The sequence below is a fragment of the Salmo trutta genome, chromosome 2 (genome assembly GCF_901001165.1).
Source record: "Salmo trutta chromosome 2, fSalTru1.1, whole genome shotgun sequence".
In the NCBI taxonomy this organism is placed as follows: domain Eukaryota; kingdom Metazoa; phylum Chordata; class Actinopteri; order Salmoniformes; family Salmonidae; genus Salmo; species Salmo trutta.
Window position 1 is genome coordinate 22,916,345 of NC_042958.1, and position 15,876 is coordinate 22,932,220.

At 42.6% G+C, this 15,876-nt stretch overlaps 1 protein-coding gene across 1 annotated transcript; it reads left to right on the forward strand.

Moving 5' to 3' along the window:
- Positions 1-78: 78 nt before the first annotated feature.
- LOC115153412 (metalloreductase STEAP2) lies at positions 79-9,368 on the forward strand. Its single transcript, XM_029698845.1, has 6 exons — positions 79-199; positions 1,362-1,798; positions 1,896-2,054; positions 3,455-3,982; positions 7,362-7,526; positions 7,789-9,368. The coding sequence occupies exons 2-6, from the start codon at positions 1,409-1,411 to the stop codon at positions 8,071-8,073; spliced, it is 1,527 nt and encodes a 508-aa protein (XP_029554705.1). The 5' UTR covers positions 79-199; positions 1,362-1,408; the 3' UTR covers positions 8,074-9,368.
- The last annotated feature ends 6,508 nt before the right edge of the window (positions 9,369-15,876 follow it).

Sequence of the window (15,876 nt, forward strand, 5' to 3'; positions counted from 1 at the left end):
GGGTACGTGCTCTGCCTGCAAGACAGGAATCCGCTCTGTGTCTGTATGCATGACAGCGCTGCTGAGCCGAAGCACAGCCAGATCCACCTAGGAGAGAGAGAGAGAGAGAGGGAGGGGAGTCCGACAGACAGACCTGTGGCGAGCAGCTGGCTGGATGTGTGTTATTCGTGCAGTGGTGTCTTTACCAGCTCCATGAAAGGTATGGCTGTAACCTTGCGATTGACGGACGAATTTGCACACTCTTGACACGCAGCCTACAATCTACGTACATACACCTGTGAGCTATAGTAGGCTGTATTTGTAAAGCGTAATAATGTATTGCATTGTATAATGGAGTCTGAAGCTAAATAATTCCTCTGCGATGTGGAGCCTGGCTATTCTGCACTAGCAGCAATCTATTCTGGATGAGATGAGTCATATTGTCTAAACCTCGATTGGCGGGATTATTTTTCTAACGTTAGGAATACAATGTTTACTGTGAATTCTTTTTTAGCATATTGTAAATTGTTAGTGGTAATAGTTCTACAGGTTAATAAATCGCACATTTTACGAGAAGATATTTCAAAGTCACCAAAGGACATATTGTGACATGCTAGTGCCGTTCAAAAATGTTGAATGTGTAGATTATACTGTATTTCTCAAAATATGTCATAGGTTAGATAATTTCAAATAGTATGATCTCTATATGATAAGATTACATTGGTGACATATTTTGAGAAATCTTTTTTTATAACCTGAAAGCAACCTATAGCCTACCATACCAATGTAATATGTTGTAGTTGGTAGTGTAGTAGGTTAATATAATTTTAATATGAATTAGACAACATATCTTTTTTGGCTGGTTACACATACAGTACATCAACCACATATATTATATTCCTCCCTTATCTAATTTGATTTAATCTACAATTTGCAGGCAGTTAGATAATTTAATATAACCAATTAAGGTCCCCAAGCTTTGCATCATCATAATGTGTTCCCAGTATTAAAACGTCCAGACCACCAAAGAAGGAACAATCAGCACCCCAAACTAATAACACTCTGCAATGAATGTCTCCAGTGTGACTGTGCTTGGCCTAACAAGCTGTTGCTGCATCCTGCAGAGTAAAAGGTAGGGATTCCTTCTTGATAGGCTAGGGAACCAGGCAGCTGGGTGGATAGATGTTACCAAGGGTACTTAGTCTCTTCTGGTCAGAGAGCAAGCAAACCGCACTTCACACAGTTGGAGGCAATGTACTACACTGTGAATGTTCAGTGTATTTTTATTCCTATAATGTAAAGTTATTGCCAGACACCATCTATCTCTATGCTCAAAAATCAAGTGCTGTACATAACTAACTAACCATATTCCACCATCCTAGAACCTGAGACGTCCTCCTAAAGGACAGGAGAGGTCTGGAGCCTGGGGATGGACACCATCTCCATGCTGGGCAGCGGCTGCAGCAGCCCAGCTTACACCGACACAGCCCACCCTACCACCCCCTCCCTGTTCCTCCCCAACGGGGTGAGGAAGAATGGCCCCAGGGACCCTCCTCCACACGGCCCCCTCCCCAAGCCTGTCATATCCATCGTGGGTTCGGGTGACTTCTCCAAGTGCCTGACCATCCGTCTGCTCCGCTGTGGCTTCCACGTGGTGGTGGGGAGCCGCCAACCCAAACGGGCCGCTGAGTTCTTCCCTCATGTTGTTGATGTGACCCACCATGAAGACGCTGTGGGTAAAGCTTCTGTGGTTTTCCTTGCTATCCGCAGGGAGCATTATTCTGTTCTCTGGGACCTCAAGCATCTGCTGGCAGGGAAGGTGTGTGTGTGTGTGTGTGTGTGTGTGTGTGTGTGTGTGTGTGTCAGAGGATTGGGTTGTGAGCAAAAAGACACATTTCCATTCTTCTTCTTCTAAGGTTCTGGTGGACGTGAGCAACAACCGCCGTGTGAACCAGTACCCTGAGTCCAATGCTGAGTACCTGGCCTCCCTGCTCCCAGACTCTACAGTTGTGAAAGGCTTTAATGTCATATCTGCCTGGGCTATGCAGTCTGGACCCAAAGATGCCAGCAGGCAGGTAAGATGGAAGAAGAGGTCTGTGTCCCAAATGGCTCCCTGTGTCCCAAAGGGCTCTGCTCAAAAGTAGTGAACTATTTAGGGAAACGGGTGCCATTTGGGACACACACTAGGTTCATTTCAGGATTTACTTATTCAGAATTAATTCAGGCTCAAACACTGTCCCACTCTTTAACTCATTGCACAGTTAGTCATTCATTTTTAACTTATAAATATTGTATTGCATAAACCACGCATAGCGACTTATGACTAAGTTAGTATTTTTACAGGAATAGAATGTCTCCCCTGGTACAGACTTGTTGCAGGTAACAAACCACTCAGTCTATTAAAGTTGGACCCAGAGCTGAATCTGCTGAAATAACAGTGTTGGCAGTATAGATGTTGACCTGTCTGTCTAGCATGGTTCCAGGTCTCTTTCTGCTGTGGTGCCGAACTGGCAAGACCGCACAAACAGATCTGGAACCAAGTTAGGCTAACATCCGTCTACAGAGAAATTAAATGGCAGCATCAGACTCTGCAACAGGATCAGCCAAATGGCTGCAGATAGTCTCTAAGCATCCATTGTCCTAACACTCGTTTGTTGTGATCTTTTGTACAGCAGCTACCTCTCTCTACATCATTCTCAGTTGTTCAATGTCAGTTGTTACAAACCATTGTTGTTGACACAATCTGATTGGCTGACCTTTCAAAGAGGTGCACTGACATTCTCCTCAATACATACCCTCCCCCTATGGCATGATGATGTCATATGCGGGGGACAGATCAAACATGATTATGACATATCGCATCTCAGGGTAAAGTCACTGCACCCTCGTCTTTATTCCTATGATATCCTCACTAGAAGGAGTGTAAGGCAGGCTACTGAGCTGGTTAAAGCATTAACAGTCTGGTCTGTGCTTGCCTGGGAAGGAGACTAATTCCTCCAAATATTATGCAAGGATTATAGTGAGACTCTACAGCTGAGAAGAACATTTTACGCTGCCATCCTTCTTCAAATAAAACCATTCTGGTCACACACACACACACACACACACACACACACACACACACACACACACGCACACAGTAAATGCACACAGTAAATTCAATTAACACAATTGGGACAATGAAAAAACAAGCACGATATTATGAACCAGGGAATCAGATTGTGTTTGTGTCAGTCACAAGGGATAGAAACAACCACATCCATGTTTTCCTTTTACATAATTATTTCTGCTAATTTATTAGTTATTTCATGCCTATGCTTGACAAGATAAGCATGTTTAGAAATAAATGTACACTACACATTACATCACATTCACAATACATGCAATGCACATTGACCATGTCATACATATTAGATTGATTGACTGACTGATTGACTACCTTGATTTATTATTGCTTGATTACCCATTCCTCAAGGTGTACATCTGCAGTAACTCTGTAGAGGGCAGACAGCAGATCATGGAGCTGACCAGGCAGCTCAACTTCACCCCAGTGGACATGGGAGCCCTCTCCTCCTCCAGAGAGATTGAGAACATGCCCCTGCGCCTCTTCCCCGACTGGAAAGGCCCCGTGCTAGCCACTGTGGCTCTCTCCATCTTCTTCTTCGCCTATTCCTTTGTCCGGGACATCATCCACCCATATGTGAAGAACAAGCAGAGTGACTTCTATAAGATCCCTATAGAGATGGTGAATAGGACTCTGCCCACAGTGGCCATAACACTACTCGCTCTAGTCTACCTGGCGGGCCAGCTAGCCGCGGTCCACCAGCTGTACTATAGGACTAAGTACAGGAGGTTCCCTCACTGGCTGGAGGGCTGGCTACAGAGCAGGAAACAGCTGGGGCTGCTGAGCTTCTTCCTGGGGTGTGTCCACGTTCTCTACAGTCTTTGTCTACCCATGAGGAGGTCAGAGAGATACCTGCTCCTCAACGTGGCCTACCAACAGGTGGGTGATGGACAGAGGAAGGGAGGGAGAGAGAGAGTTAGAGAGAAAGGGAGGGAGGAGAGGGAGGGTGTGTGTCAAATCAAATGTTATTGGTCACATACACATATTTAGCAGATGGTATTGCGGGTGCAGTGAAATGCTTGTGTTCCTAGCAACAACAGTGCAGTAATATCGAACAATACACTCTAAAAGTAAAATAATATCATTAAGAAATATAGAAATATTAGGACGAGCAATGTCTGAGTCCGGAGTATAAGTATATATACTGTATGTATATATACAGTACCAGTCAAAAGTTTGGACACAACTACTCATTCAAAGGTTTTTCTTTATTTTGACTATTTTCTACATTGTAGAATAATAGTGAAGACATCAAAACTATGAAATAACACATATGGAATCATGTAGTAACCAAAAAAGTGTTAAACAAAATGCATTTTAATTAACAGATGTGCCTTGTTAAAAGTTAATTTGTGGAATTTCTTTCCTTCTTAATGCGTTTGAGCCAATCAGTTGTGTTTTGACAAGGTATGGGTTGTATACAGAAGATAGCCCTATTTGGTAAAAGACCAAGTCCATATTAAGGCAAGAACAGCTCAAATAAGCAAAGAGAAACGACAGTCCATCATTACTTTAAGACATGAAGCTCAGTCAATCTGGAAAATGTCAAGAACTTTGAAAGTTTCTTCAAGTGCTGTCACAAAAACCATCAAGCGCTATGATGAAACTGGATGTCATGAGAACCGCCACAGGAAAGGAAGACCCAGAGTTACCTCTGCTGCAGAGGATAAGTTCATTAGAGTTAACTGCACCTCAGATTGCAGTCCAAAAAAATGCTTCACAGAGTTGAAGTATCAGACACATCTCAACATCAACTGTTCAGAGGAGAATGCTCGAATCATGGTTGAATTGCTGCAAAGAAACCACTACTAAAGCACACCAATAAGAAGAGACTTGGGCCAAGAAGCACGAGCAATGGACATTAGACTGATGGAAACCTGTCCTTTGGTCCAAATTTGACATTTTTGGTTCCAACCACAGTGTCTTTGTGAGATGCAGAGTAGGTGAACGGATTATCTCCTCGTGTGGTTCCCACCGGGAACCATGGAGGATAAGGTGTGATGGTGTGTGGATTCTTTGCTGGTGACACTGTCAGTCATTTATTTTGAATTCAAGGCACACTTAACCATTATGGCTACCACAGCATTCTGCAGCGATATGCCATACCATCTGGTTTGCGCTTAGTGGGACTATCATTTGTTTTTCAAGAGGACAGTGACCCAACACACCTCCAGGCTGTGTAAGGGTTATTTGACCAAGAAGGAGAGTGATGGAGTGCTGCATCAGAAGACCTGGCCTCCACAATCACCTGACCTCAACCCAATTAAGATGGTTTGGGATGAGTTGGACCACAGAGTGAAGGAAAAGCAGCCAACAACTGCTCAGCATACAGTGGCTTGCGAAAGTATTCACGACCTTTGCCATTTTTCCAATTTTGTTGCCTTACAACCTGGAATTAAAATATATTTTTTAAGGGTTTGTATCATTTGATTTTCACAACATGCCTACCACTTTGAAGATGCAAAATATATTTTATTGTGAAATTAACAATAAATAAGACAAAACAGAAAACTTTAGCATGCATAACTATTACATTTTTGCCCATTCTTCAGGTAATTGGTTGCACCAGATCTTATTTAGGGGCTTCATAGCAAGGGGGGTGAATATATATGCACTCACCACTTTTCCGTTTTTTATATTTAAAAAACAAAAATGTAAACAAGTTATTTTTTAAATTTCACTTCACCAATATGGACTATTTTGTGTATGTCCATTACATGACATCCAAATAAAAATCAATTTAAATTACAGGTTGCAATGCAACAAAATAGGAAAACGCCAAGGTGGATGAATACTTTTGCAAGGCACTGTACGTGGGAACTCCTTCAAGACTGTTGGAAAATAATTCCACATGAAGCTGGTTGAGAGAATGCCAAGAGTAAAAAATAAAGAAAAACCCTTGAATGAGTAGGTGTGTCCAAACTTTTGACTTGTACTGTATATGTAATGGGATGTATAGACAATATGGACAGTATATGGATAGAACATTTAGTATATCTGAAGAATAGTGTTTGTGTCAGGTCAAAGACACCCTTCATAAATGCTGTTGTTTATGTAATTGAGGTCTGTATATGTTTTATCAGATTAAGTTCACTCTGGAATCGTGAATCAGCAGCAATGCAGCAACACTGTAACCGTTATGCACTTTTATTCTCCTCTATAATTCTAATCTTGAGAGTGACCCACATTGAAGTGATTGGATGTTTGGCCTCAGTGACTCATCTATTTGTGCTGTGGCTCCTGAGGCATGGCCATAAACAACACTTACGACAGCCAGCCAGCTGCACTGGGAAGACCACAGAGGGACAAACAGCATGCACATACTGTAGATCCTTTGGTTACCATATAGTACACATCTTGTTCTTCACAAACGACTTGCAATGCATCTTTTACTGATGGTGTTCCTTCTTGTTCATATAAGTGAAACTATAAGCTATGTTCTCATTCCAATTGGGTATTGTGAACAACATACATACTGCAGCGTATGTAACGGTTGTACATCCAAAATGTACCTGCAACATTTATCTACTGATCTGTGTGGCATACCGTAGTGTGTCATATCTGCATCTTCACCGGTTTAATCTCAGTTTATTCATTCACGTCCTCCTCTGACCTTCATCTGTCTCTTACTGCAACTCCCTACCCAGCATCCTTCATTCTCACGCACACACAAACCCTTCTAGCTGTGTGTGTCTGCCGATCCAGGCCATAGCATCAGCTGCACTCTCAAGCACATCTCTCGCTGTGTGTTTTGCTTCTCAAACACACCTCTGGCTGTGTGTTTATGTGTGTGTGTGTGGTGAGTGTGTGTGTGAATCCAGACCAACTCACCCTGTCAGCCTGTCCTCTAGTTCAGGCCTGTTACACCCATATGGCCTCTGAGGTGCTCCTGCAGTTGTATTAAAATTGCTTGATATGCCACATGCGGTTTTGCTTTATTCACCTTGTGTGAGGCGCGCACACACACACACACACACACACACTGACACAGCCAGTGGACTGTAGAGGCTTTTGTTAATGAATGAACACTGCCAAATTTAGAGCGAAAACTAGGTCTCCTCATTTAGATAAATCAGGCAGCGGCATTTTTAAGGGGATGATATTAAATTTTTTTTGTAATTTTTACTCAGGTGTGTGATTGTGAGCGTTTATTTCATGTTAAGTGAGTGTTTATTTGTGAATACACTATGTTTGTGACTTTTTGTATTCATACAGTATGTGTTTACTGAATGTATGTGTGTCTGTGTTCTCTCTGCAGGTCCATGCTAACGTGGAGAACTCGTGGAATGAGGAGGAGGTGTGGAGAGTGGAGATGTACCTGTCCTTTGGTATCATGAGCCTCGGGCTCCTTTCTCTCCTGGCCATCACCTCCATTCCTTCTGTTAACAGCGCCCTCAACTGGAGGGAGTTCAGCTTTATTCAGGTACTCAGACAGACACTGTTGATGGTGAGGAGGATGATGATGATGAAGATGGTGACGAGGATGATGAACATTCTTATGGAAAGGCCTCTGATTAATAATACTGACTAAGAAATAATAACAAGCTGTCAACTCTGGGTAAAACATTTGTTTATTTTCTGAGTAGTCTTCTACATGTTTTTTGTAATCATGTTCTTACTGTAGATGTAAAAACTGTGATATAATTTATTGTTGATGCATGTGTTTCTCTCTCCCTCTCCCCTAGTCGACGCTGGGCTACATCGCTCTGCTTATCGCTACGCTCCATGCTCTACTGTTTGGCTGGAAGCGGGCCTTTGAGGAGGAGGCTTACCGTTTCTACCTACCCCCTAACTTCGTGGTGGCCCTGGCCCTGCCCGTGTGTGTCATCCTGGGGAAGGTGTTCCTGCTGATCCCCTGTGTGGGACGGCGGCTCCACAGGATCAAACGGGGAGCTGAGAGCAGCCAGTTGCGCCAGGACCCTGTTGGCGCAGCAGCACACGTCTCACCAGAGAGGGTCACTATCATGTGAATGATTGGATGGAGGGATGGGTGGATGGATTGGGTGGATAGGTGGATGTGTAGATAGACAGGCAGATGTATGACTGGATGGATAAATGAATGAATTAACTTTATTGATCCTCAGAGGAGAAATTGGATTGTGGAAGTGGACTGTGAAGCCAGAGCCCTGGGTTGGTTGGGCTACACAACCAGACTGGGCCAGACTGCAGCATAGCCTATTTAGCTATCAATATTCTGCCAATGCTCTGCCAGTGCTCTAGTTAGCTACCACTGCCCTGCCAATGATCGATCAGACATACGTCTTTGCTCTTCAGTGACACTTTGATGACACGCTGCCATGACCAACCATACTGTAACATTTCCAACAGCATTTAATGAGCCCCTAGTTCCAGACAATATCTATAAAGGATAATTAGCCTATATACTATATGCCCTTGGATCTGTGGTTTGGTCAGTGCTGCAAAAGGCACAATGTGGTTCTGTGACTGTTGTCTGCAAATTGCCAATTTCCTTGTTGTAGAATTATAATAGTCATCATGGAATTATGTTCAGCCAAAGTACCATGTATTTTTAGACATGTACTTTTAGGAATTATGATATATGTGAAAATAGTATTATATGTGAAATCAATGTAAGAATGTTAACTGAGAATCACACACTTGAGAAAAACATATTTCGATGATCTGTCTCAGTGTTCAACGGTCAGAAAAATGTGCCAAAAAAACCACTGTATTTTTTACACGGTCAATAGAAATGATGTAGCAGGTTATTATTGATTGTTGTCAATCAGCTATTTGTTGTCAATTGAAGTCATGTAATTATGGAACAACGTTCATGTATACTGTGTGTGTATTGATAATGCAATACTGTATGATACACATACATCCTAAAAATGATAATTTCATGACACTATCCTTGGTATTAAATGTATTTACTAGTAGTCATACTTAACAACAACAGAGAGCCTAGTCAGTAGGAGAAGATATCGGCTATCAACCTGCAACATGCCAAACAATCTATCAAATCGTCATCTAGCCTATCCCCCTGTATTAGAGTATGTTGAAATAGCATGTGTGACAACGTTTTTGAAAATACACTGAACAAATATATAAACGCAACATGTAAAGTGTTGGTCCCATGTTTCATGAGCTGAAATAAAAGATCCCCAAAATGTTCCATGCACACAAAAAGCTTATTTCTCAAGTTTTGTGCATAAATTTTATTTACATCGTACATCGTTTACATTGTAAATGAGAACTTGTTCTCAACTTGCCTACCTGGTTAAATAAAGGTGAAATAAAAACATCCCTCTTACTGAGCATTTCTCCTTTGCCAAGATCATCCATCCACCTGACAGGTGTGGCATATCAAGAAGCTGATTAAACAGCATGATCCTTACACAGGTGCACCTTGTGCTGGGGACAATAAAAGGCCACTCTAAAATGTGCAGTTTTGCCACAGATGTCTCAAGTTTTGAGGAAGCATGCAATTGGCAAGCTGACGTCAGGAATGTCCACCAGAGATGTTGCTAGAAAATTGAATGTTAATTTCTTTACCATAAGCCTCCTCCAATGTCGTTTTAGAGAATTTGGCAGTACGTCCAACCGGCCTCACGACCGCAGACCACGTGTATGTGTGGGCAAAAAGTTTGCTGATGCCAACATTGTGAACAGAGTGCCCCATGGTGGCAGTGGGGTTATGGTATGGTGAAGCATAAGCTACGGAAAACAAACACAATTGCATTTCATCAATGGCTATTTGAATGCACAGAGATACCGTGACGAGATCCAGGGGTGCATCTTTCACTGGGGGGGGGGACGACATGTACCCCCTACATTCTGAAATTCCATTTTTGTCCTCCCCAGCTTTATCATTGGAATGTGATACAAAACTAGGAAACGTTGTGCCTTAGGACCATGTGGACGACCTCCGAGCAGTCGGGTAGGTTGTTTGGAGTGTTTATCTGACAGAAGAAATGTATATATATATATATACCCCCCCACTTCTAAAATCAATTACGCCCCTGACAAGATCCTGAGCCCCATTATCGTGTCATTCATCTGCCGCCATCACCTCATGTTCAGCATGATAACGCACAGCCTCATGTCGGCAAGTATCTGTGCACAATTCCTGGAAGCTGAAAACGTCCTAGTTCTCTGGATCGACTTGACAACAGCGTGTTCCAGTTCCCTCCAATATCCAGCAGAATCACACAGCCATTGAAGCCTCTACCTTTTTTATCTGAAACCAACAGATGCATATCTGTATTCCCAACCATGTGAAATCCATAGATTAGAGCCTAATGAATGTATTTCAATAGACTGATTTCCTTATATGAACTGTAACTTGAAATTGCTGCACATTGCATTTATATTTTTGTTCAGTATAAATATTATTTACTGTGTATTTCTCTGTATTCACTTTCTTCTGCCGTGTATTACAAAATGTTGCCGATTGTTTAATATATTGATGAATAACCACCTACTCTGAAGAGAAAAGAGGAGACGGAGAGGAGCGCAGAGGAGAGGAGCAATGCATGCACTCAGGCCAGTACTTCACCTTAACCACTAGGGGTCAGTGCCTAACAACATTGATGGACTTGGTACCTCTTATGGATTCCCACCCTCTAAACAAGTTATCTCTAACTGGTTTCTCACAGAAAGCAGTCAATTTATTGATATCAGCAATCCTATCCCCGCTTAGAGCATCTAGCACACATGCTTAATTCCATCTCCTTTTGATTCACACCTGAAAAGCAGCTTATCTTTAGAGGCTGGTAAATTCTAATGGACAGCAGTGGAAAACAAATGCAGCTAAGGCTAATGATTGTGATAATATGTTTTGTATGCATGCTATTCATAGCCTGCATCTTAACATAAAGGAATGGTGAATGTAGGTCATGGACCAAGCATATACATGTGTCCCTATGGAACCCTATTCCCTATATAGTGCACTACTTTGCACTACTATTGTTTAATGTGTAATGCACTATAAAGGAAATTGGGTGCCATTTGGGACAAGAACTATATGATTCTGGTCATGGTGCCAAGCACGCTTGACCTCAACCCCCTGCTAGAAGTTGTACAAGCCTAAAGTCTACAATCAGAGGCTGTTTGTCTGTAATACCTTCGATAGTCACCATCAACAATTCGACAACCAGCTCTCCAACTCATCCGCCACACACCTCCAGTGTTCTCTCAGTCCTAATGGAGCAGCTCCTCATGTGAAGTGGGCTGGCTGTACGAGACATTGTCATGTCATTGTGCTTTAGCTATACCAGCCCCATAGTGAATGCTACTTTTCTATTTCCATTTGTCCCATAATTCCTCTACAAATAATGAGGACGAGTCTGTGGGTAGAGGAGACACACACACACACACACACACACACACACACACACACACTCACACACACACACACACACACACACACACACACACACACACACACACACACACACACACACACACACACACACACACACACACACACACACACACACACACACACACACACACACATACACACACACACACACACACACACTAGAGGAGCCGTACTTCTACACTGTGTCACGATTTGGGAGAGCGGGTTGGATCGAGCGGGTTGCCATGGACACAAATATGCTTCCTGTCGCCGCGCAGAGACGGGGGAAGAGATTAGTCTTAATTAATGCTTGTGATCAACAAACAACAAGAGATGGGCCTCCTCTTATCCTCCGCCGCAGGTTAGCAACACAAACCCTTAATAACAACAATAATGGTCCCACAATGAAAGCCTGGATGGGTGCTCAACATTACAATGAAATAACAAGATGCTGCGTTTCAATGGAACTTTAAAAGATAAAAAAATGTACTTTGAAAACAAACAGTTTTTTTTACATATATTCTTCTTGCCAAGCCCTAACCCAGGTGTGTGCTAAAAATAGCATACAAGCAGTTTTAATATGACCTCTGCAGTGCATGGCTTGACCCAAGTCTCGGGCAATTCTACACAATTGAAAGCTAATTTCCTGCAATTCTACCCATTCTGCCTGGGGCAGCGAGAGCATTTAGCAGTTTTAAAGCTAATTTCTTGCAATTCTGCACATTTTGCAATGGCGCAGAATGTTTTTAGGCTTAAATTACAGTGATTTTAAGTAAAAAACAACATTTTGGGGGAATACAAGAAAAAATGTAGCATTGATAGAGTACTGTGGATAACAATATCCCTGTGAGCCTCCTGGCCCATGTTGTCCATCTAAGGGGTTAAGAACATACATTGTGGATGAATAATGTTGCATTATATTGCACCCTAAACCCATTCAATGGATCCCTTGTCCAAAATGTGTTTAATCTGTTGTTGCTAGCAATATTCATACAAAAATCTGTTGTAATTATTATAATATTTTTTTATAAATATATTGAGATCTGGCCTCTGACCCGAAACCCCTGCCCTAACTAACTGAACAATACTTTTTCCTGATAGCAGGCCCAATGATAAAGTGCAATGACAGGAACGTTTGTGGTCAGTACAAAACAAAGGGTTGCATTCTTCTGATACAAACACTGTTTCCCTGGCTGAAGCGGTACCTATTGAACACTTAGCTCAAGTGGACGCCATCAATGCCCCGTTGACTGGTCATATTGTGGACCGCCATACTAAATACATTAGCAAAACAATGCAAAACTTTATACTTCATTGTAAATTATCAGACCTTGCTGTGCTTTGTGGATGTTGATTTGCGGTCTTGGACTGCAAACAACTATTTCACTGTAGAGTGTCTGTGGGTGGAAGGATGCTATTCTGAACAGTGGCTCTCTTTATTATCGATGGCTGGCCGTATAGCAGTTCTCAACCACTGCCCACGTAGAAAAGAGAAGGCAGATTATTCCTCTAATTACTAAATCTAGTTACTAAATCTACTATCAACGTAGTACCACACATTTTATAGAGCATCTTAGGTATTGTTGTACTCAATCCTCCTTTCTTTCCCTGTCTGTGTCTCTCTCTCTCTCTCCCTCTCTCTCTCTTTCTCTCTCTCCCTTTTTCACTCTCTTTCTCAATCGCCAGATCACTCTTTACAGCCTGACTTCATTTCCCATCTTGTTGAAGTGCGTGGTGAGTCTGCAACAACCCCTGCTCCTCTCTGTTTAGCTGTGGGTGGTTGGAGCGTTGTTTCTTCACTGTTTTCCTCCCGCTCTCATCACTCACTATGCCATGACACAGTTTGTACCATCAGCCCACACAATGTAGAGGACAGCCTTCCTCCTGTACTCAACTGACAAGTCCCTCTTTGTCTTGTTCCTCTGATTTTGTTTTCTAGCTCACACTCATCTTGGCATCCATTATGTCTGTCTTTGTCACTCTCACGTTGTCTTTCTCAATATTGAACTACTTTAAAAAAAAAAAAAACATTTCTCTTCTCTCTACATCTAAACCAACTGTAGTTTGTGGTGCAATTGAGTTCTTGTTACAGCAAACAAAATGTTTTGCGGACCCCACTATACCCCTTCAAGCCTGGGCCATTTTGGCCATGGAGGGGGATCTTGTTCTGATCTTGTGCCCATCCTCTTAATGAAAAGAAAACTGCTTTGCCTAATGTTATGTGCAGATCCGTCTTTATCATGCAGGGCATCAAGAAACTTGCCTGCATCCCACTTCTGAACAACTGCCAATAAAGGCAATCAGAGCATGTAAAGGAGAGGCCCCCGGATACAGAGAGAAAAAGAAAGACAAAGAGATGGAGAGAGAGCGAGGGAGAGAGAGAAAGGGGGGAGATAGAGAGAGCGTGTCAAAAAGACAGCCTCAGAGAGGACACCCAAGGGTACATTATCCCTTCTAGACACAAAAGCATCACTATGGAAAGTGCTTATTTCAACAATAGACATAGACCTTTGTGCTTTTTGACCCTATAGGCAGTGAGAGCAATAGGAAGCAAAACACCCATTAAAATGAATGAATAGACAATTAAGCAATCAAGCATGGAATATAATGAATATCTGTTGGATGCTAATCTTCAAAACAGGATGTTTGTCACTTTGTGACCAAGCCACCAGACTATACTGCAGTGGGAGGGAGTGGCATTTGGAAGGCTGTTGCTATGTGTGACAGAATCACTGTGACAGTTGATCAGGCAGAGGAGTGGGAGGGTGGCAGCTGCTCCGAACAGCCTGGTGATGAGTAGGAAGGGCTGACCCCCCTGCTACTGCACTAATTAAGATCTTATGAGGATTATTCAAGTGTGCTTTATGGACGTGAGACTAATGTGCTCAAAGGTAACACAATATATTTTGTATAGTAGCTTTAGTTTCAACTATGGCTTTTCTTGGTCTATTCGCTGTCAAACCCATTGATGGATGGTGTCATTTTAGGAAGAAGGAAATAAACCGCAGCATGCTACTACTGCTTCACAGCGACTCTTTTCTAAAATATCAAGCATCATGACACTAGAGAAATGACATAAAATCACTTTCTAGCAAATGTTCTCAGTAGAAAGTAATCTGGCTTATATGTTACAGCGGTCAGATACAAATGCGACTCAGCGTTTCTCATTTCTTAGAGTGGTATCTTAACTACTATTTGACATATGGAGCCGCTGAGTGGAGGCAGCCAGTGTCGGGTCCAACCGACGTACCTCCTGAAGAAAATACAACTGGTGTTTTTATTGGAGCACATCAAAGACTACCAGTTGAGAAAGGTTTGCATGTGATGTATTGGTGCCCACGTAAAGAGCTCCATCAAATCATCAACCTGAAACAGTTCTATTTGTCAAAATGAAGGCTGTGTGTATGTGGTTGGTTGGGTGGGTGGGTGGGGGGATGGGTGCGTGTTGGGCAGACATAAAGAAAGGGAGAGAAAAGCCTACCCCACCTAATATACACAGCATCTTCAACATGTATCTAATCCCAACCACTAACCCTATAGCCACACCTTTACCCTAAACCCATACCTCAACACTATACTCACCACCAGCTCCTTTCGACAAACCCCCAAATGATTTGTCTGTGTCTGGGTTTATCCAGATCGAGAGCCACTGGAGATAATAATTTTACATCCAAGTTTTGTATTCTGTTATCAAAAGATTAGCAGCTAAATCTATTTCTGCAAGCAAAGAGATGCCCAACGAGGGTTGTTATTTCACTCTGTTTAAGCTCTTGTTAGTTTAGGCATTCTAGCCAGACTTCATCTCACATCTTGATGTGTGTGGTAAGTTTCATACAGTCTCTCTCTCTCTCTCTCTCTCTCTCTCTCTCTCTCTCTCTCTCTCTCTCTCTCTCTTCTCTCTCTCTCTCTCTCTCTCTCTCTCTCTCTCTCTCTCTCTCTCTCTCTCTCTCTCTCTCTCTCTCTCTCTCTCTCTCTCTCTCTCTCTCTCTCTCTCTCTCTCTCTCTCTCTCTCTCTCTCTCTCTCCCTCCCTCCCTCCCTCCCTCCGGGGAGCTGTGGGTGGTAGAAATGTTGTTCCGGGCTGTTCTCTTCCCTCTCTCATCAATCGCTGTGCTGTGCCACTCTAACCCAATTTACACCAGCCCACACAAGGAGAAGGACAGGCTCTGCTACTTGCCTGGCAAACTCTTTCCACTCTATCTTGTCCTTTCTCCCTCACAGCATCTCTCTGTTATTCTCTCTCTGTATCTTTTGGTCTTCCTCTCACCATCGTTCTCTAACTGTTTGTTCTTTCCTTCTTGGCTGTCTTTTGTCATCTCATTGGAGACTGTTGGACACAACAATGCAACATCAATTCACAACAGCATCAGCCATAACACCTGGGAATTTGTATTATGGGAGTCTTTGGGTTGCAATAAGTGGGAGACACATTAACATAGCAGTTTCTCT

Bases quoted from the DNA above. Each gene is read 5' to 3' on its own strand.
- LOC115153412 (XM_029698845.1), top strand. From the start codon at position 1,409: ATGGACACCATCTCCATGCTGGGCAGCGGCTGCAGCAGCCCAGCTTAC. The intron at 2,055-3,454 runs GTAAGATGGAAG...CCATTCCTCAAG, and splicing joins CCAAAGATGCCAGCAGGCAG to GTGTACATCTGCAGTAACTC. The intron at 7,527-7,788 runs GTACTCAGACAG...CCTCTCCCCTAG, and splicing joins GGGAGTTCAGCTTTATTCAG to TCGACGCTGGGCTACATCGC.